The 23,015-nt window shown below is 39.1% G+C and overlaps 2 protein-coding genes across 9 annotated transcripts in view; one reads left to right on the top strand and one right to left on the bottom strand.

Annotated features, from left to right (window-relative positions):
• RCBTB2 (RCC1 and BTB domain containing protein 2) overlaps positions 1 to 5,515 on the top strand; it is a 32,700-nt gene extending 27,185 nt beyond the window's left edge. For 6 of the 7 annotated variants that reach the window (XM_030476575.2, XM_030476569.1, XM_030476572.1 and 3 more), the window contains one exon: positions 1,800 to 5,515. In XM_030476575.2, coding sequence (XP_030332435.1) covers positions 1,800 to 1,940 — 141 coding nt within the window. In that variant the 3' untranslated portion in view covers positions 1,941 to 5,515. The other variant, XM_030476570.1, reaches the window with a different exon arrangement.
• A 1,876-nt stretch (positions 5,516 to 7,391) lies between these two features.
• The window catches only part of RB1 (RB transcriptional corepressor 1), a 73,740-nt gene continuing 58,116 nt past the window's right edge, over positions 7,392 to 23,015 (bottom strand). Inside the window, exons 18-27 of one of the 2 annotated variants that reach the window (XM_030476565.1) lie at positions 15,823 to 15,941; positions 15,294 to 15,433; positions 14,434 to 14,579; positions 13,815 to 13,919; positions 12,724 to 12,837; positions 12,470 to 12,636; positions 11,547 to 11,577; positions 11,055 to 11,197; positions 10,552 to 10,601; positions 7,392 to 9,283 (exon numbers count right to left, since the gene is read on the bottom strand). In XM_030476565.1, coding sequence (XP_030332425.1) covers positions 9,210 to 9,283; positions 10,552 to 10,601; positions 11,055 to 11,197; positions 11,547 to 11,577; positions 12,470 to 12,636; positions 12,724 to 12,837; positions 13,815 to 13,919; positions 14,434 to 14,579; positions 15,294 to 15,433; positions 15,823 to 15,941 — 1,089 coding nt within the window. In that variant the 3' untranslated portion in view covers positions 7,392 to 9,209. The remainder of the gene's footprint in view (positions 9,284 to 10,551; positions 10,602 to 11,054; positions 11,198 to 11,546; positions 11,578 to 12,469; positions 12,637 to 12,723; positions 12,838 to 13,814; positions 13,920 to 14,433; positions 14,580 to 15,293; positions 15,434 to 15,822; positions 15,942 to 23,015) is intronic. The other variant, XM_030476566.2, reaches the window with a different exon arrangement.

The following is a 23,015-nucleotide window of genomic DNA, read 5'->3' as shown; positions in this document are numbered from 1 at the left end:
AATTGGTTCACCTGCCCTGGGTGCAATATGTGCCAAACTCAGGAGCGCCTTGTTGCCCTCCTCCCTACAGCCACAGCTCAGAGAGACCTGCAGTAGAATTGCTTCAGAAAAGTGCAGCAAAGACTTCTTTCTCAAAGACACGGGATAGTCTGTCTAAGGCATCGTCAAGTAAGCTGGGATCTTACAGAGGTACTACATTAATATAGCAAAAACTGGTTTGAGAACTATGTGTAGTGTATCAGCACTTCAGTAAAAAACTGCCCAAAGAAGGGTTATGAAAGTAAGTGGCCTAATATTTTTGAAGTTTGAAAAGATAGAGTTAATTAGTCATTAAATGTGAACACTACACGTTATTTTATAGCATATTTCTAATATAGCACTGTAGAAACTTTTAAGCATCTTCTATATAACAGAATTAAACCCCAGTATTTCTTGAAACTGCAAAATTAGTGACCAGGATTCTATGATATCTATAGTCGTCTTTGTTGGTCAGCACTAGAAAAGGCAGCTGGTGTTATTTTCATTTAGTGTAGAAGTTCGCACATTGACTGTAAAGCCTCAGGTCTGGCAGCAGCATTTCAGAGACCTGCTGAAACTTAAGCAATGTCTTTGATCTTCTACACCTTTTTTTGTTGTTGTTTCTTCTATGGTTTTGATTTCTTCTTCTACTTGCCTTCCCTTTCCTGATTTTCCAGTTCTTTTTGAGGAGAGATACAATTTACTTCTGTGCATTGTTGCTACCGTATTTCTTTTTGAAGGATATTTTGTGCTGCTTGGTCTCTGTTAAAGGTTTAGTTACACCTTGACACGAGCAATAGACTTGAAACAATCTAAGGAAAAGGTTTTAAAGAGAAATACACAGGTTTTCTGCTAAATGTCTTTCTACCATTAATCCCTGGCTGCAATGTCTGTGTAGTTAACATAGAATAAAACTGGCATGGATTAAGAGACCTCTTTTTCCTGTAACCCTTGAAGAGTTTATAGGTCATGGATCATACTTCCAACTTAGACTTGCCTTGCTGCTGGCTCCAGCTCTGCTTGCTGCAGAAGGCAATTAATTTTCCTTCAACAGCAAGTTGTTGCATAGGAACCAGCTAAAGGGGATTGACCTAGTGCACGGAAAGGACTGCCACTGTTGTGAGGAGTCTGAGTGGGCAAAATTTACTGTGTGAAATCATGGTTGTGTGGCCTAATGGCTTGTACCTGTTCTGTGCTGCATATCCGAACATCCTGTAGCAGCAAGACCAGGACAAGACAGAACCATTTTTGCCATCTAGGAATCCCAGTTCCTAGATAGGGGGACTCAGCTCCTGGGTTCACCAAGAAAGATGCTTGTATCCTAACATCCTGCTTGTGTTCACTAAGCATCATCAAATGTTACATATTATTTTCCTTTTATTTTCAGCAAGACTAGGATATCTGCTGTTTTCCACAGGATAGCTACTGAATTCAGTGCAAGGAGGAAAAGAAAGGAGCCACTGATGCTCTGGCAGTCGTATGTGGAGAAAGTTGATGGTTTCACTAATAACTTTTCTCATGAACTCAGTCAATGCGATGGAATTCTAGGGTCAATTTAGGTGGCTACTCCTGTTTTTTTGGAGGGGGGCTATTGAATAGTTTGTATGAACAAATTTCATACTATCATTTATGATCCAGTCAAACTGATCAGAAGAGGCATTGGTAATGTGAACAATCTGGGATATTCTCTGCTAATTAAATGACAGATTTAAAACAAAAAATAAAATAATAATTTTGCTCTCAGTCATTCATATTACAAATTACCACAATTTTTTTCCTAGGACTTGGAAGAATTTTGCTTCAGATTTTGCATAAACCATTTAACTGTTGTTACACAAACTCAAGGCTTTGCTGAAATGGACCACGACCTCCTGAAAAACTTCATTAGCAAAGCAAGCAGAGTGGGAGCATTCCGAAACTGAGGTCTGACTGCCACCAAGCTGAGGAGCATGTCCTCTTCCCTCTGGAAATACGTCTCCTTTGGATCCATGGTCACCAGGTGCAAAGATTTGGAAAGAAAGACTCAGTGTCCATCAGCTTAGGAAATGTGTAAAAGTCCACTAACATACAAGTTTTGTAAAGGTGGCTGCAGTATAGGTGTGTGGTGAGAGTTCATTGCCAACAGTCAGAATTTAACAACAAAAATGTAATGCAGTAACTACCCTTTCCCACTTATAGCCAAGCAAACTAAGCTGTCATTATCTTGTCTGAGTTTCTTTTTTTTTCTTTAAACAACTTGCATTTGGACACTGACCTGTTTGCTGCTAAAACTGTCATAGTATATTTTTATCACCAAACTATGTTAATATGCCATAGTGGGCTGCTGCTTGCCTGGCTTGTCTTACGGTGAAGATAGAAACTTGTTTTTCTGAACATATGATGAAGTAATATAAATTGTTTAGGATAAGAGGCTTTCTGATTGGTAAGAGGATGTGTCTCACTTGGTATATATTTGGAGTGTAAATACATAAGCCATGAAGAGCTTCAGCTGGACGTTACGAGTTTTGAGTTCCTGGCACTTACGTCCATTGTTATAGACAAAATGAGAAACATCTTCCTTTCCATTACACCAAGCATGTTCCCTGGCACCCCAGTGGGCCAGGAAGCATCCACAGTATTTGGCTGGACATGAATTATTGTCCTGTATGTTTTGGTACTGAGAAGACCATCTGTTTGCTTGTTACCAAAAGAAACCCAAACAAAATGTCAAGGAAAGGGAAGTTCCACTTGAGGTTTATTTATTCCTGTCTTACTATCTATCTCCAGGTAGCCCACCTTAAGAAAAATGGGGAAAAAGAGAGTTTCGAAGTGATAAAATGGGTCTTACAATTAAATCATAAGAGTGAAACTCACATTATTTTCCACATGGCAATAAGAACACATTGTCCAAATACATTGGTTCAGGTTCTCCTTTGGTCAGTGCTGGGAGGTACGATACCACTTACCTTACAAGTCTGTTCTAGGCAAGAGGAGCTGCTCTCTGGACTTGCCTCTCTCAGCACTGCTCATTGAGGGGACTGGATGGCTAAGGCAGAGTAGATGCTTAATTTCTAACTAACTGACTAAAGCGAGTTAAGATGAAACCCCCACCCAGTGTTGCGCAGAGGGAGGTTTGCCCTGTTACAGAAGATGCTGAGCTCATGAAGCATTTACTTGAGTTTTTCTACTAGGTAACTGTGAATTTACCCTAAGAAATTATTTCTCTTATATTTTGACTGGATGAAGTGGCTTTAAGAGCCTTTTGAGGCATTTTACAAATGGAGAAGGTAAGAAGCTGGATGACCAGGCTCAGTACACTAATATACTTAGTCTTGTGACCTTCCATCAGATCCTTGCTGTGCCACAGAATCATTCGATGATTTTTTCTAATCCCTAAATGTGGTTTCTAAGAACCTAATTCCCTTGAATGATTGCAGCCTCATTTCCTCATTTCTAAAGTAGCAATAACTGTTCTTTGTTATATGGGAGGATCTTTTCTCAAACAATCCTGGTCCTTGAGGAGGAAAAGGAGAAGCACATCCTCAGACAAGAAGAAGTATTGAGTAGTGCCTTTCTTCACATCACTCCCTGTGGGTGTGAGTGGAAGGGTGAGGCATCCAGACAGCAGAATTTACTTAAGAAAGGGGCCATAAGCAAATTATTTTGGAAAATGCTGTGGTAAAAAATTACTCGTGTTTTAGACTTTTACCTCAGACTTTCACTAGGAATATATTAGATCATCTCCTGCTAACAAGCATGTTTGCCACCCCCTCAGTACAACTTCCTCCAGCAGCACCAGTCCATACTTCAGCAGCTGTGTCAGTATTTTGTATTCAAACAGAACTGGTCAAAAACTTTCCAGTACATAATGCAGTTTCATCAAAACCACAACTTCCCCGGAGATCAGCTTTGATAAGGTAGTGCTGAAAAGCACTTGACTCAGGCCCACAGACAGCAGAACAGTACCATGGCAGGGCACAACTTTGCTGCAAACCTTATATGCTATAGCCCAGCACTAATCCTACCAAAGCATAGGCACAAGGCAATTCTACCTAAGCCAAGACTGGGCAATTCCAGGTGTTTTGGTTAGGCCAGGGATGGCTGAAGTGAAGTCTGCCCCTTTCAGTCCTGGGCTCAAGAACTGCCAGATTCACCTGCCAGCATTCTCTCAGCTGTAGGAGCACACAGAAGGAGGGTGGATGGCCACAGCCCAAGCTGCAGATACCAGCTTGTACTGGCATTGCACTGACATTCAGTCAGCCTCACCAGGAAATGGAACAAACTGGGCACCCATGCCCCTTGCAAAGGCCTTGCCATCGCTCTGGCCTTCCCAATATATGTACTCCAAAAAGGTGTCTCCACAGGTTTCTGCTGTTTTTCTTCAAGAGCCAAACCTGCTCTTGAAGTTGATTTTAACTTGAGGTCTGATTGAAAACATTCTCTGCTCAGTAGCTCCATAGAGACACCACTCCATGGAGTGATAGCAGAGGGGAGCAAGGCCGCTCTCTCAAGCTGGCTCAAGTTCAAAACCAGTAGTTCAACAACTACCGTACTCCAAATTGCACGCTTTCTTAGCGAGTTGTTTTTGGCTTAATATAACCAATAGTGACACTGTTTTTTTCAATATACTTCCTTCCTACTCATAATTTCCAACCTACTTGTACACATTAAAACCTCACTGCAATTTCAGAGTAATTGTCAAAGCCTATAATTTTGAGTAAAAGCATCTCTGGACTGAATGAGGGTGATCCTAAAGATGCAGTGGGTCAGTGTTGGCTTTTATTCATGCAGTGTGTATCATCTGGCCTGGGCGGGACAGCATTACACTGAAAGGGACATTTACTTATTAGTATTTTCAATCTTTCATCGCATGCACTTTTCTTGGCACTTAAAGGTCAATGTTTAAAAAAACATCCTGGCTTAGGTGGTTAAACGTGGATGTGTGTATATAAATGTGCTTGAAACCAAATCATGGGTCCTTGTAGGAGAAATTAGGGATGCATTTTACAATTGTGAGATGGTCTGCAACTAACCCACATTTCTTGCGGGTTAAATACGTAATGAAGTATTTAAATATGTAAATATTGTTCTGGTTTAGGACACCACAGACAAAAATTGTATCTGAGATTTAAAGAGAGGGGGGTGTTCCACTTTGCAGAAAGGGAATGAGGTGGATAACTTCCGGAATCAAATGGAATTTGAAATAAAAAGAAATTACAGGCATCGATAGGGTCATTTAATGGTTCTTTTGAGTTACTGAAGCCAAGAGTCAGCATTGCAGCGTCAGCCAGTGCCCTCCTCTAGAGTTTTGTTACAGTGCCCAACAGCTGTGTGAACAGCTGGTTTTACATGATCCAAAAAATTGCCATGGGCTTTCCAAAGCATTTCTTTACCCCATAGACGCAGGACTCATTGGCTACCACTTAACGATGCAGAAATAAGTTTTGGTTTCTTGTTTCTTTATAAACTTGCCTGGTTTTAATAGGCCATTAATAAAAATGCCATAATATTTAAAAAAGTATGAGTGGGATTCTTTCCTTTTCAGTAAGTGATGAAAGACTGATGCTTGTAAAATGAGCTGACCACGTAGTAGTGGGGAGAAAAAGAAACAAAACAGAGATAATATTTATGTTCCTCAGGAAATAACTGCCACCGGATAAAGCATTTGAAGCAGAATGAAAACTGAGTCTGCAAAAAAAAGCTGGAGTATTTGCATAAGTGTATTTCCACCTTTCAAAGACATTAATGGCCTGGTGACTTAGTAATAAAACTCTTCAAAACACCAATAATTGTTTCTGAAGCAAATGTACATTATGACTAGCTTATCTGTTACACTTTGAAGTATTTCAGCTTGTACTTTGCACCCGTATCCCACCAGATGCTGGTGCCAGATACCAGAGCCGTTTCACATCAGACACTGGTATCTTCCTGCAGCCGCTCCTGTACTCGAAAACACACACTTTACACATTCCCTATGTCTGCTCCAGTACCTGTGAGGAGCTTGCTATTTACTACTCTGGACTAGCACTCTTCACTTGCAAGTCAAATGCAGGGAAGTAAGGTCCTGTGACGTGTAAGAACAAACAGCATTTGGAAACGGGGGACGGCAGGAGGAGATTAAGGTGTATAATGGCAACTGAAGAGGCTCAGAGTCAGCTCATCCTGCTGAAGGTGGCTACACCAGCCAAGCCGATTCACCTCACACATTTTACACACAGGGCTCGGGCAGAGACCAATCTTCTCCACAAATACACATTTCTCCCCAGCAAAGGAAGAGTTGGACCAGCAGTGCAATCCTTACCATTGCTTTACTGTTACTTAAAATGCCTGTCACATTTTCTATCCAATTCCTCTGCTCTGAATCCTCATTTTCTTTTTTTCCTGGAATACCATTTCAATATTCTAGGCCATTTTGAATACAACAAGGTCTTGCTATAAGAAAGGCATTCTTCTAAGATTTCTAGATCTTACATTGTAAGATTTCCAAATCTGATCGTTTCAATACACATTTATTTGCAGATGTATCTGCTTAAAAATAAGACTCTGAAAATGTGTTTGTAGAAGGGGCAGGGACTGGCACATCAGCCAGTGCACTTTGTACTCCACACAGTATCCTGAGCACCGATTCTATAAACAGCACTGCCAGCTCAGCAGAGCCGTGAGTCACAGGCACCGATGGACTCCAGTAGGGCAACACAGGCAGCCTCTGCAGGACTGATGTGCCTGCGGCCAGACATCCAGCCCAGAAGGGCAGGGTGGCTTATGTTGGAGTTTTGACATCCTGGCCCATTTCCAGCAGTTTGAGAGTGAAAGAATGGATGAGGAAAAGCAGGGTGGTGAAATGATGGGACACCAGCTTCTCTGAAGGACCGCCTCAGGCACCTCAGCAAGTGCCATGACAGTGACCCAGAACACAATGCCAGCCTGTGTCTGTCCAAAGCATTACCAACAGTAACCCTAGAACAAGAGGTCTGCTGAGAACAAGATGTCCAGAATATCTTACAGAAACTTCTGAAGATAACTAGAAGCCCAGCAGTGTAAGTATTTGGACCTCTGCATCAAGAGGAAATCAGTCACTGGAGATGGACTGACCTCTGCTTGTACCAGCTGCAGAATCATGGTCAAGGAGGATGCAGGAGGACATCACAGTATCATGCAATCACAGAAAGGTTTGGATTGGAAGGGACATTAAAAATCATCCAGTTCCAACCCCCCTGCCATGGGCAGGGACACCTTCCACTAGACCAGGTTGCTCAAAGCCGCGTCCAACCTGGCCTATCTCTACACACCCTTGTGAAAAGCCCCCCTCCAGCTTTCTTGTATGCCTACACCATTATCATACTTCATTACCATACGAAGTCACCTTCTCACCTAAGAAAATTGCAAACTATAAATCCTTTAAAAGCTATTTTATTTATCTTGAAAGGAGAGAAACTGATTAGTTGTATAAAATATTCTCTTACATTTGATGTAAAGCCTCCTGTCTGAAAAAAAAAAAAACCAAAACATTGTCACAGTAAAGAAATAATACAGTCAAAGGATCATGGGAGAACTTCAGCTGCTGTAACAGAACAGTGTAGCACAATGTTAACACATATTCTGTAAAACTGCAAAAAGTGAGAAAATAAACATAAGGTACTCTTAACACTGTTACATTTTTCAGGAAGGAAGTTGAAGCTGTACTGAAACTAAAAAAATAACCCAGCTTTATTTTAAAATTCATTGACGAATCAGTGTGCTGCTCGTAGAATTGTTAGTAGCCCTAAGATTAGCTTCCGTTCAATGCAAGATCTGATCTTTCAAATGTAGTGCCGTAACTATTCTAGGATCAGCTAAACAATCTCTAAATAAGCTAGCCGGAGAAGATGCTGGTTTAAAATGTTTGTGTAATGAATAGCATACTCTTCTACTATAACTTTTGTAATTTAAGTAGCTGCAAAAGCTAAATTTCATAAAAATGGGTAATTCTGAAGCAAAACATTTATTTACTCATATTTTAATGCACTGGAAGTCAAATATGTGCTTCCCTTACCTATTTTGCAAACACTTTGTCATTGCAAGAAAAATTCCAGTATCTGAATCAGTAACTTATAAATACTTAAGATGAAAAAAGTTTTGGGGTTGTTTTGGGGATTTTTTGCTAGTTACAACAAGAAGTTGCCTGTTCAACTCTGCCTTTGCAGTAAAAGAAGGCAGACTGGTTTTCCCAGCGTGGGCTCATCAAGTTTGGCTTTTGTGCGGATGCTGCAGCAAGGCCGATGAGAGATGATGCCCTGTGCTTTTAGAGACCAGGCTATGCTTACCTGGAACCCCACTGGAGACACTCAGCTTTCAGCTACAGGAAGGAGGTTTGGTGCCTGCTTCTCAAGCTCGTTCAGCTTGGCTATGGTTAGGTGAAAATCTGAAGAAATCAAGAAAATTCTACATCATTAGAATTTTGAAGTCTCATGTACCAGGTGGGAATCTCAATACTTCGAGATTTTCCAAGAGAAGAAAGTGCACATCAAGTACTTTGCATATGGGAAGAAGCTTCAGCTTCTTGGAAGATTCTCTGTGGGATTCATATTCCATGAAATTCAAACTGATGGACAGCATAACTGCCCTCGGAAACTACATGAACACTAAGTACTGGTTTCAGTAGTACAGCTACATAATGAGTTCACTCTGCATTCAGGTTTATGTCTGATGTGAGGCCCTGACTCTGCAAGGTCTCTTGACTGCTGTGCAGTTTAAGTTAATGGGAATTTGATGTGCTAATTATATACAGAGACAGAAATCTTTGCAGTATCTGGCCCCTCATGTTCAAAATTTGCAAGTAATGAGGATATAAAAATGAAATCTAAGAAAAAAAATAGTGCATTTCAAATCATTCTAGCTAATATCTTGTCTTTAGACAGAGAAATTCAGTCCAAGTGGACTGAATCGGCTTAAATCAGTAATGTTGCAATAGGAAAACTAAGACACCTTCCAAGTTTGTTTTTAAAATCCTCACAAAAATATATAAATTAAATTCAGTGGCTTACATTGGATATATGCTACATCATAAGGCAAAAAGTATCATGAAAAACATATAAAAATTTAAAAAGTCCAAATGCTTCCAACTAGCACTTCAGAATAAAAAGCAACTAAAAAAGCAACTCAATTAATGAAGGCTGTAAAACAGAAACAATTTAAGAGGGCCTGCAGTGCAGCCCCTGGTCCTGAGAAGAATCTCACTTTTCTTCACTTGCTGAGGTATCATTTCCATCATTCAGTTTCTGCTTTTGCATTCTTGTTCGAGTAGATGCTAAAAAAAGCCAAACCAAACAAAGAATAAGATTAAATACTTTCTTCCGAAATACTTTGGAGGTGATTATTTATTGCAAAAATGTGTAATGACACAAGGAACAGAAGTTCACTGTTCTAAATAAAACAAGTCCCTCATTTGAAAATAAACACGTGCCTCTGAGTTGCTTCAGTAGCTCTTGCTCAATCTCGCACATCCTAAATTCATTCCACCTCTTCACTCAAGTTCTCATTGCTTCTGTACCCTCCCTTTGTCTGTTTCCCTCCTCCAGGCAGGAGATGGACTATATCACATAGGGACCTTGTTCTGTTGCCAGGCAGATGCTCTGGGGTGAGCAGTGCCCATGTCACAAAGCCAGCCAGCCCAGGAAATGCCGTTTTTCCCCCCTCAGTAATGCATGCTAACACAACTGGACACAAGATAGAACATCCCTTCTTAACCTCTGCCACAAGGAAACACTGAAACATTTCCCCTAGCCTAAAATAAACAGGAGGTGCCTGGATCCATGCACATACCCAGCTTGGTGAGCAGACACTTGCTAGGTAAGAATATTTAATGGGTGAATCCACTCAGCTACAGAGCTCAGATTCCACCAGAGAGTAAGAATGCCAGGTCAGACCAAGAGTGTTCCTTCTTGGGAGTGGAAAATACAGCTCAGATGCAGGGATGGGGCTGTTTTGCTTTTCATGAGCTAGATTTGAGTTTAATTTTAAAAACAGAGGAGTGACCCCATAAAATCAGAGAGAAATGCTGATCCACAGTAACAGAAAAAGCAGCCTTGAGTATTTTAGCATAAAGGACAGCAAAGCAACATACAAAATTACAATTTCCCTGTGTATATAATTTTCCTTTACTATAATTGCCTTTTTGGTGGTCTGGTCAGCTAAACACTGCTGCAGTTAGTACTGATTTCTTTCTACCTGCGAGCTCTCAGCTAAGGGTGTGTCATTACAACAAATGGGAAAGCCTTGGCTAGTATGTAATCCCATTTCAAGAATTCTAGTGCTCAGGAAGAATGTGTCTTATTCCCATGTAATACAGCATCTTCTATGCTGCTGTGCCATTTAACACCCTCAAAAAGGCTTTTGAGGATTTCCATTTTATAATCTGCATTTTCAAGATTAAATGGAGCAAGTACAAAACACTAAGCAAGTTGCCAAAATGACATCAGTGTTGAGCAGTGTTTTTATCTGAGTGGGCACGAACTGGATTATCCGAGGGACTTACTGCTGAGCAGTTAATGAAAAAAAAAAAAAAATCATACTCACTCATTTCTGCAAGCTTTTGTTGGAACTTGGACTCCTGGGGTAGGTGTTTGCTGCAGGCAGAAAGCATATATTAAGTGGAAGTTGGGAAAAAAAAAAAAAGATAACTTTTTATCCTCACAAGATAACTTTAAATCAAGGTTAGTTCATTTCAGTGCTAGTGCCTTCTCTCACAAAAATGCAAACTCTTTTTTTTTGGCCACACTAAACTCAAGAGTTGCCTGATATCTCATGTGTCTAAAAAATCTGGGGTTTGTTTTTTAAAAGACCGACTAAACATCATGGTTTAGCACTCAGCAGTAACACTGGGATGCTGGATGTACAGGCACTGAATAAATCCTTACTTCTGACATGAAATTGAGAAGTATAAAGCTACCGTCTCTCATTTATTATACTTCCTGAAGTTCACAAATTAACAGAAGTCAGGATGTCAGGAAGGAGTTAGGATGGAGGCCCCAAGAACCAAATATACATAAGATACTGAAAAGCCAAGAACAATCCCTCACCTTCCATCTGCTTCATCTTGCCCTTCTGTATCAAAGCGCAGCCTCTTCAGTGGCTTAGGAGCAGCGCTTACTTCTGCGCTGCGCTTCAGCTGGTAGTCACTGTTGCACACCATCTGGTTGATTTTTTGAAACTTTTCAGAAGTCTGAAATGACAAAAGAAAAATAGGAAAAAATTGCCAATAAATCATGAAACTACTCAAACTTTCCAGATTATCCACTAAGAAAAATTAGAAGTTCTACAACTCTGCAGTTTAAGAACTCTATCTTCTGTCAGAGCAACTAAAGTAAAATGCGAAACATTAAAAGTACTGGAAACTGGATATTTGAAAGGAGTTAACAGAACACCCCAATAATCTGTGGGCTTACAGATTCCACAGGACACTACATTAACTTATAGACACTCTCTGGCCAGTTCCACAGGTGTCAGCAGGCCAGCCCATTCCTCCGAGTTACATGCATTCAAGATCAAATATTAAAAATGTTAAAACTCACCCCAAATGATTCCCCAATTGACACCAAAATTCTGCCAAATGAAGAAGAGAAGTGTTTAAGAGTAAGATACATTTAACAACGATAGAACTGATTTGCACAGCTTAGCATAGGACATTAACAAAGTCTCTTCCTCTCTCTCTGCACTAACAGTGCAAACCCATAGTGTGCTTTACTGTGTTGAGACTGTTCGATATTTCTGTTCAGGTGAGAGAACACTGAATTACCAAATCAACTGTAAAGACAGAAAAGAAACTGTGGCTTGAAAGAATCAGAGACCCCCACAGTCCATCCCTTATCAGCAGGAAGACACTTCAGTGCTGGGTATCCAGATAATCATCCTTTCATCTTTACCTTTAGGTGTTTGCTAATCAAAACCATGCAGGACTTCAACACAAAATACACAGTAATATTTTAACTTTTCTACACAGTGGGCCAGGTGCAATGGGGCTCACTTGATCCTAGCTTGAAAAGTCCACATTTGCTGTCATCCTCCCTTCTAAGAACTAATGATCAACAGTTTGAAATGTTCTGCTCAGTCAACTAAATACTCTGAACCATTTTGTCCCATAAAAGTATTAAACAAGCATACAAAGCTCAGCTCTGTATTTCAGGAGTGTGATCCAGAGTCAAAGCCAACATTTAAACAACTAGGTCAGAAAACCCTGCTTGCATATGACTGTCCTAAATAAAAGAGAAAAAAAACCCCTAACAAAAAATCTCCTTGAGCACACTGACTAAACCGAAACAGAAAAGTGCTCGAAGATGAATAAAGATGCCAAATATAGGATGCGAACTTTTAAACAGAAAAGATGTAACAACCACAGACTACTGACAAACAAGGCTCTCTGGTTTTCTACTTTTCTTCCACTAAAATGCCCCAAATACCTTTAATGTAGTCAAAGAAATGCCTGTCAATAACCTACCTAGACCTTGGAGTCATCTTTGTGGGTGACTGAAACCCATCAGAGAATTTGTATGGGCTCTTCAAGGGTGAGATGTAGATGTTATTGCCAGCAGAGACACGCCGAGGAGAGTTGGAAAACTGGTAAGGGCTGCGAGGAATGTGTGGGATAGGTGATAGAGTGGGAGGCTATAAAAATAATAAAATAATTGTAAGGCTTTATTGTCTATATATTCCTATTCTGTTAAATAATGAACTCTGAACACAACAGCTTACCCTGTTGGAGGCATACTGCAAAATGTTCGTTTTCAGCTTCTGCATAAACACTAAGTTGTAGAAAACTATAATGGAGTCATACTGTTCTTCCCTGATGAGAACACGTTTGAAAGTCTACATAGGGTGAGAAAATCATCATGCACAGATTAAAAAAGAGGGATGAAAAACTCATAAAACCATAGATAAAGTCTGTGTCAAATAAGAGCTAAGATGGCATGTGCAGTGTATGCAAGCCACTGTAACTATTGCTTAGAACTGTTCTATAAATTGTTGTTTTTCTGAAATTGTATAAACACCAGTATAAGCATCTACTTAATTAACTGGCACAGCACCTTAGTGCAAATGTGTTGATAACAACATTTTCCACATTTAAGCTCCATTTATTTTTAAACACACAACTGTCACTACTGCACACACCTTGGAAGGCTAAAAAAATCATTACTGTCCTGATGATAAAACAGTTCTTTAGGCTTGGAAATGAAAGTCTGGAGTTTAGCCAAGATGCACAAATACTCTATGAGAAATTCTGCTACTAAAGGATGCTACAGTTCAATTAACTGTTCAGTGAGGTTTTTTCTATTAATTTAGTTACTGTTTCATGGAAAAATGTAAGGCCCTTACAAAAAAAGGAACTTAATGTTAGAATTAAACCTGCAACTTTAATACATACACACCTGTTTGATATACAACCATACATCTCTATTTGATATCTAACCATATTTCTATTGAAAGCCGCTTTGGAAGTTTGATGGAAGTTAACTCTTAAAGGAACTTGGGTTGCGTTTGAAAGTCCTATTAGCTCTAGACCTGAATCTTTCATCTAGTCTCAAAATAGTATCATAAACCATTACTTAGTATCTTTAAGTAAAAATCTGGAATAAAGTTTGCTTTCTGAGGAGAGTTACCAAACTATTTGTGTGAGATGTTTAAAGAGACATTTAGAGCCAGTTTTCTCCTCCACTAAATGGAGATGCAGTGAAGCAGAAGTTTTCTTTTGTATGTTCAAGCGTAGTTTTATCTTGTTTTAGACAGAGATAAATAATTAGTTTATAACATTTTTATGGAGGGATAACATGAAAAAATTTCCATACCTCTTGATTTGTGTTGGGAAGCTCCTTGTATGCCGAAACAATTATTTTAAATCTAAGATCTACATTCTTTACTTTGCATATGCCATACATGCAACACATCATGATCTATAAAAGAAAAAAAGACAAGACAATTGGAAATGCAGAAAATTAATTCAACTTCTTCATTTCAAGTAATCAGTTGATGAACTTTCAATTACTGATTGTGCTCTATAAACCAGCATGGAACTCAGCTTTATAAGAACTTCCAGGATATAAGTCAACGATTGTTTCCTCTAGTTCTGTACAACAATCAATTGCAGCTGATAATAACTTCTCAAACTCATTTCATATGCTGCAATTTTAGGGTTGAATAACAAAACTTTTATCAGCCACAAGTTGTCTTCCCAAATAAAATCAGTATTTTCTTATGCAAATTATTAGAAAACTTGTTGTGTTTTCATTATTTTGAAAATAGCTGTAAATGGTATTTGAAGATACCAGTACTTAAAAAACATGATGTTAGACTTCACTCTAAATTAATTTCTCCTTTGAGTGATCAGGAGAAATAAAAACTCAGGTTACTATTTCTAATGGCTAAAGAACATTTTGTTCAGTTTCAAAACTTTTTTGTTAATGTTACCTGGTCCAAGTGCCTGTCTCTCATAAGCTCATACTCATTTTGCAGTGTGTGCTGGAAGAGGGTCCAGATCAAGGGTTCCAGGTCAGGATGGTCAGAGAGAAGCCGAAAGAACAGGGTACGCAGTCGGAGATAGGCCAGCAGATACACTTCAAAAACAGAGAAATAAAATAAACTGAAATTGTAATAAGAGTGGTAAACAAAACAAAAGGAACATGATGGAGGATGGACAGCGATTGAATGTTCATCATTTCCCACTACAAAAACTATAAGCCATCAAATGAAGGTAGGAGATGCCAGGCTCAATCAAAATACATGGAAAAGATTATACAACAGGCAGTGGACACACAGGAGTCCACACCAAACAATGCTGTGCATGTGTGTCTAGGTCACTTAGAAAACAGTCTGAACAAGCATTTGGAACACAATCTACTGGGAGTCACTAAAAAGACACATTACAAAAGACTGAGGAAAACCCCTAAGCTGGCGAAAGTTAAATCTTGGGAAGGCATTCAGGGGAAGCACCATACACGATTCCTCAGTTCTTAAGCTTCCCATAACACCTATTTATTGTCACTGCTGGTAACAGGATGCTCTGATAGAAGCAGCCTCCACCTGAGCCCATATGCCATTCTTAGAATCAGCAGATAGGTTTTCAGTTGGAACTCACAGTGTGTAGAGTGCATGCATTAACCTGCTGGCACTGTCCTACTGTTTCTTCCAGAGGCAGCTAAGGAAGTTTTTGCACAGTGTTTATTACAGATTCTACTATAATCGTTTAAGAGGTGTTGAGCTCCGAAACCCCAAAAGGAAAAATAACAAGAGTTAACTTTGCAGTTTCAGCACCTACAGAAGCAACAAACCTTTTTTGTAGAACAGAGAGAGGGAGGTAGATTTCTGTGGCTTCTGTGTTTGAGGGGTAACACCTGGCTGAGCATCTGAAGTGGAAGTACCACTTAGAGGAGGTCCTTTCTTCTTAGGAGATCTCACAGGAGAAAGATAGCTGGAGATTCAACATGTATTAAGCACTTAGCATCACAGGATAAAGGAATAATTTCACATGAATAATACCTGCAGGAACTCTTGCCCCATTAGAAGAAATTAATTGCCCCTGTAACCTGCTATTCCCATATCAGGAATTAAAACTTCAAGTTATTGATTAAATACCTGATAAAAGGACTTATTCCTAGGCAAGTAAGATAACAGTTTGCAATTACAAGTTTGATAGGGCTTGGAAAAAGTATTTCAGGATCAGATTTAGTTAAATTTACATGTATAATAAGCAGCGGCAATTACAACACTCCAACATAACCTAAGTACCAAGCCTAACAAGTAGGAAAACAGAATACAAGTGGAGTTAAATATTAAAGGTGATATTAACATGTCACTTACAGGTCTGCTGCAGTGTGATTATGCTGGAGAGGCAGATTGAGAGTGGAAGTGGGCTCAGGCTGTTCAGTTTGGCCTTCTCGCTCTTTTGACTGCTTGATAAGATCGAACAGAGGTGACCCCTAGAAAAATGACAGTAACAGTTCATTATTCCGAAAATAGAAAACCACAGCGGATGGATTTTGTTCCTTCTTCTCTAAAAACAACCCCATAATTATGATCCTAAACAGAATATTAATGCTTTGAAATACTTCAGAACACTCACATTTTGCCAGGTAAATGTTAACTATTTAACTGACAAATTTTAAGTATTAAATATGCCAAACACGTTTTCTGTTTCAACGGCAGACCATTAGATATAGGCTAACCGCAGAGGTGAGACACAGTTGTACTCTAGAGGCTCTTATTACTTCCTATTAAATAGCCATTCCTGAAGAGCAGACAATACAAGAAAATACCTAACAGGTCACATTTCAAAAAATGAAACAAAACAAACAAAACCCAAACAAAATAAAGAAAGCATAAACCCACCAACCTCCTCTCAGTGACTCAAAGTTACTGCTCTACTTAGTGTCACCATTTCTGGTACGAAACCTACCCGATATTTTACATACAATAATATAGGTCATAACTCATCTCACTGCACTGGGGACTATATCGATCTCTGCAGTATCATATTCCAGAGCTACCTCTGGCAAGAGAGCTTAGAGGCACTTTGGATACCTTAAGTCTCTCTCTGCCCTCATGCCCAGAACCAAAACCCATTTGGATTTTAGGTCAATTATCAGTATGTTAAGCATACTGATACTGATATGTAAGGCAGCTGGAGTAAATCTGAACCTACTAAAAGCCTGAGGTAGGAGGTGATGCAGGGAGGATGTAAGTGGAACGGAGAAGGTTCTGGCTGAAACAACATTAGTACTATGCTGATGTTAGTAACAAATGGCAGTCTTGCAGAAACAAAATCTCAGATTTTGCTGCTTGTGTGTCATGCACAGAGTAGAATTCTGCTGAGACAGCAAGACCTCATGGGAAAACATCTCAGCATCATCATATATGTAATTAATTTTGAAAACACAGTGTTGCTGGCTTGTTTTTTTATTGTCTTTAAATGGGAGACTCATCCTTGAGCACAATATTGCCTTCCAACAGTGCACCATCAGAACTCCAGAAGCAAAAGAACATATGATTAGCAAATATTCACCTTCTTGGTGGGAAAGCAGTGTCCATAAGACTGGGAATGAAGTGGGCAAAACCATTTTTCTCCAAATGGTCTCAACACTTTGCACACAATGTATCGTCTGATTGCCTGAGGTGTATTTGATCCTACAAATTCATGTTACTAATAGTAAAATATGATGGCACAGATGACAAACCTGTAGCTACAATAAGAAACAGGAGCACAGCATACACGTAAAGCAAGTTGCATCACCTGTCTAAGGCAGTAAGAAAAGGCCTAGTGAAACTAGGCTGGATTTACTAGAATTAAAACTAGTGTTAAAACTTGCTCCATTTAGCCTTCTTACAAAAAAAAAAAAAAAAAAAAAAAAACACACCACCACCCCCCCAAAAAAAAAAAAACCAAAAAAACCCAACCAAACAAACAAACAAACAAAAAAAACAACCCCACCAAAAAACCCGAACACTTCTCTTCTGCAGTGCATCAACTAAAAATTCAGAGCAACAACATGAGAGTGACTCGAGATTTACGATTTCTCACATTGTGTAATTTTTAAACTATGATTTTGGCAATACTGTTGGAGCTGTTCCATCCACAGCAGAAAAACATCAGTGATTCATAACCACACAGTTATTTCTCTAGCATTTCTCGGCCAGATCAGCTCTTGAGCTAGTTTGCAACACCTTTCGCTATACTTCGGAGTGCGTGTTCTTCTCACTTGTTTCTTTCAGTGCTGCCCTTGCTGGAAACAGAGAAACATGACCTTCTCCATTTCTAATCCTTCCAGCCACTTGGCCTCTTCCTTTCTCTTAGTCCCACCAGCATTTCACTATGCTCTGAAGAATCCAAGTTTCTTTCCCAGAGCAATCACTACTTCATTGCTGAAACATCTCGATTCCTTGACTAAGAGTGAATCATTTCACATTTTAGCCCTTAAGGAGTAGGAAAGTATTGTTTTTAAGAAAGCACCAGTAGGAGGAAAAGGGGTTGGTCAAGGGGAATGAAAGGTCAAGAAACAGAAGCAAAAGTTACTATGTTTGAAATCGGCACTTGAGACCAGCAGTTCCAGGTCCTCTCTCAACCCTCCTCCAATTTTCACTACACAAGGTGTGATTTCATTACATGAGGCGAGGGGAACACAGCAGTTTGCTACCTATGGAAGGGACATGCCTACTTTTGCACCATTTCCACTCCTCCTCTTCTGCTTGCCAGCCTTGACAATCAGTCAACCTCCATGTAAGTCAATTTGATGCACTAAATCAGCAGAATGTAAACAGAAAAAGCAAAATCAGATTTAAGCCAGCCCTGCAAAGAATCATAAGCAGAGCCAGAACAAGCACTAAGAAAAGACAGGGCAGCAATACCATGAAGGTTAGGAGCAAAGCAGGAAAAGGCAGAAAATGGGGAGTATGACATCTCCTATATTTACTGATGACAATAATCTGTTCACAAATGACAATAAATGTTTCACAATTGATTGGCATGTGAAACTTTACCCTACAGGAACTGATGACACCTACTGCTGCTTTCCAGCAGTTAGATGAACTCGTTAGCAATATATTCTTTGTGTAGAAATGTTTACTTACAGAAACCATGTAGTGAGATACAGCAAGTCCAATACATCTTTTTTGGCTCCCACAAATACTGATTGACACTGTGGTTAAAATTGTGGCAAGATAAACATGGCGCCTCAAAAAAAACAAGTATACCATAATGTAGAAATAGAGGCGAGTTTTCTCACATGCATCTACCACCCAAACTGCAAAAGTGATGGGATTAACTACAACCTTGCCTCCTTTCTTTGTATTTAAACATGAAAAAGACTTCTATTTAGTGAATCTGAAACATGTTCTGCAGCTTGCAGTTTTCAAGCTTATCAGGGCAAAGTCTATTCAAATTCAGTCCCACTATTTGGTATTCAACAATCTACCTCTTGCTGAAATGAGCAAAATATAATATCATTAACCAGACAATTACCAGTCCACTAAGTAATAGTCACAAAAGAACTTTAACCCTGGGCCCAGCTTTATTGAACAGGAATGCTTATCAGTAGCTTGTTTCTAAAGCGACATTATTCAAATTATCTTTTACAAATTTTATATTGCTTTTTAAAGCTTTTAAGCAGCACTTCAGGTGAACAGGTCACCTTCAATGAATTCCTTTCACATGAAAGGAGTTTTGCAGTTTTTCTTTAATGCTCAGTATTTGATTAATGTTATTAGATGCAGCCACAGAATAAATCTTACTAAGTGAAATGTTGCTTTTCATTTAAGACTTCCCTGCAGTGCCTAGAGAAGCCCTATTTTATTAATGCAAAAAAGGAGAAAGCCAATTAAGGCCTAAACTTTTGCAGGATCAAACAGCCACTGGCATCAGAATGAAGAATAAGACTGAAATTTGACTCAGTCCCCTCTCCTACTACCCAGGGCTAACTATAACTCTGCAATGCTAAACTTGGTGAATTAAGTGGGGGCTTTGTTAAGTGAGACTTTGCAGGATGCTTCCCTGCACCACGAGCATCTGCAATGGTTTTATCCCAGTCTGAAAACTCCTTTTATGGACAAAACAAGCAGAATTTCTTGTTGGCTAAGCTTTATTTGGCTACAGAGAAACTACAGGACACACAGGTGTTTCCCAGCTTCCTGGTCTCTACAGCAGCTCTGTCCCAACATGTTTAACTGGACTTTGGCTTCCATAAAATGATTAAACAAAAGACCTAAATCCTTAAACCTGGGGAACAGCTACTCTGGGGTTTGGGTGTACTCACTGGCCACAGGGGAAGGCCCTGAGCAGCCTCACTCAGCACTGATGATTAGCAGTCTGCAGTATTTTTGTCTGTTTTCTATTGTTTTATGGTTTTATTCTTTATAATAATTTTCTAATCAATTGTCAGGCTTTAGTTACTTGTTCACAGTAAATTTCAATGCCATGTTTATCACTAAACTATGTATCTATTTCAATGCCAAGCTCCCTTGGGACTGTTTATTTCATTTTAAAATCATCAACACCAGCTCAAATTATTGTATCAGTCAACACAATACATATCATTAAGAAACGTTCTTCATAATATGCTAAAAGATGGCTGTGATTTTGCAAGGCAAAACAAAACGTATTTAGAATTGAGAGCTCTGGAATGGAAGTGCAAGGACTGGATTGGTGTGAGCTACTTCCACGCTTCTTTCCCATGACAGAACTGCATGCCCAGAAAGCTGACTTTTGCTTGCAACTGTATTTTCAGAAGCTTCATGTGACAATTGGTATTCAGAATTCTGAAATAATTTAGGCCTGCCAAAGCAAAACATACTTCATAGTCTAAATTTAAATAGTATTTACCATAAAAAAACAGTAAGACTAAGGACCATGTTTTAAATTCACACAAGTTGTGTTATATAAATTATGTTCCTATTAGGGCTTGTTCTTACAAAAATCTATAAGGAAAAACATTAACAAATGCTGTGTTAATCATTTAATTCATATAAGAATACTGACAGATCTGCTTTTAACTCCGTAGAGCAAATGTATGTTAAATACAAGTCCTGTTCCTACCTTACTCATCTCCAGCATTTAAGATTAACTAATACTGTCATCAGGCCTTGTGAGGATCTACTTTTATCTAAATGCTTCGTATACAGAGGTGAAAAAAAGACAGAAAAGAAACAGTGACTGTTAATTAGTTCTGGTCATTGAGAGCGATATTTTGACAGGCTTTTCCTCCTCAAACAAGAGGCTTAGAAAGTCATAAACTATGGAGGAAATAACAAGCACATATTAATACACCTACAAATAATGAAAACCTTGATTATTTGAAATCCTTGATGCAAAATATGTGAGCAGCTGACCTAGCTTCAAGCCTGTTTGGAATTTTCAAGTTCAGTTCTCTCAATATTCCAGTTTTGCATATTTTAATTCTTTTTATTTTTTTTAATAGAGTTATTGTACCAGAAAAAGAGTAACTGTTCTGGTCCGGCACATAGGACCCATTGTGGAAATGAGGAACTGATTTAGGCAGTCTCTACTGAATACAGATACTTATTAATATGAAATCAAGCATCTCTAATGGGAGAAACTGAGATTTCTTAGCAAAAGCTATTTGAAGGCCTAGTGAACAAGAAGTTCAAATCTCTCCAGTCACAGAAGGAAAGCCAGGTCACTGAGTAACTTAGGAGTTCAGCACATTAAAGCCTTAACTTCACAAACACTCTTATGTCAGTACAAGCCAGAAGTCTACCAAAAGACACAGTCCCAAACTTCTCCATCACCTGCATCCTCCCTCTCTCCTCCCCACCATCCTCAATTCTTCTTGTGTCAACAGAGTTGGAGATCTGGTCCAGGGAACTGAGGTTTTGTTGGTTTTATTTAGTTGGAAGTGTTTTGTTGCTTTACATAAACACATTTGGCAGGGTAGCCTTTGTTTTGCATTCAGAGCAGCTCCCCTATCCAGTTTACATTATGGTAATGCGTTTGCATGAATGAAGAGACAGAAATGAGCAGCTGGAGGATGACATGAGACACCGTCTTTCAGCGGTAGTACCATGGCAGAGAAAGGGAAGTCATGCCTCACAAATCACCAGATTTCTTCTCTAAAGCAGCCAACACATCTTTGAATCATAGAATCATATAATAGTTAGAGTTGGAAAGGACCTTAAGATCATCTAGTTCCAACCCCCCTGCCATGGGCAGGGATACCTTGCACTAAACCATGTCACCCAAGACTCCATCCAAGCTGGCCTTGAACACTGCCAGGGATGGATAGGTGATCCTGCAGAAGATCTCCATATCTTCCAATCAGAAGCTCTGACAGGGTCCTTCAGGTAAAGGTCTTTCAAGAAAGTGATGCTATAGGACAGATAAGAATGCAGTTACTAGCTAAATGACAGATGTTGAAAGTAGGAATAAATGGTCAATTTTCACAGTGAAGAGAGGTTATCAGTGAAGTCTTCATGCTTTCTGCTGAGACTGCTCTGTTTAACATTCACAAGTGACAAGGAAATGTGGAAGGGACAGGGAAGATAAGGCTGCCAGAAGCACAAAATTATTCAGTCTTAGGAAAAATAAAATCACTGCAAAAAAGATCTCATGACTTTCAGTGACTGGATGATAAAATAGTTATAATAGTCAATGATGATAAAAGCAAAAATAATAAACAGATGAAAATTATCTTAATTTATATTTTTAACAAGGGCTTTAATGTTACCATTATTTTAAATATATATATATATAGTTAATGTGACTAATTCTGCAAACCCCAAATCAACACTCAGAAGTCAAAGCTTAAAGAATTATTAGCAAAAAAATAAAACAGAGTTATTATGCCAGTACAGTAGCCTGTGGATCAGAGTCACCAAACTAATAATCAACTAGTAGGACTGAAAGCCAAAACCAACTCTTTTATCACACAGCACAAGTATTCAGCTATGGAAGTAACTGCTACAAAAGGCGAGTGTGGAAAATTGACTTTGCTTCAAAAGACAACTGCATACATAGATCCACAAAGCACTACAGAATACAATAATGCTTACTATGTATTTTTTGCTTAACATTATCCAAGCAAATAGCATTGTAGGCTCGTATGCCACATAGGGTTTGGTTTTTTCCCCCCAAAGCAATTGCTACAAGCCTCTTCTAGATGGATGTGGGTTCTGCACTGGCAGTGGTGCTACAAAACCAGTCTATATCTGAAGTAGCTCTGCCATGTAACTAGGCTGCAACATAATTCTTGGGCAAATCTTACTACAAGATTTTTAGGCGAAATGCAAAGGCCTCAGAGACAAACTGAACCGATACCAGTTTTCCCTCCCCTCTGCACAAGAAAACATGTACAAGACAAACTAAAAATCCGCCCAATGTGAACCATTTGACTGTCAGAAATGCTATCAGTCAGCAACAAAATGTCCTGCCAAAAACCCTGAGGTTGAGAATTATATCAACAACCTTACACTGTGAAAACACTACAGAGTGTGAAGACTTTTTCAGAAAAGGAAGTAGAGATGGTTTAAAGGACCATGACATTAACTGA

Source organism: Strigops habroptila, chromosome 2, assembly GCF_004027225.2.
Source record: "Strigops habroptila isolate Jane chromosome 2, bStrHab1.2.pri, whole genome shotgun sequence".
Taxonomy (NCBI): Eukaryota; Metazoa; Chordata; class Aves; order Psittaciformes; family Psittacidae; genus Strigops; species Strigops habroptila.
The sequence above is the reverse complement of the archived record's forward strand: the minus strand, read 5'-3'. Positions and strand labels throughout refer to the sequence as shown.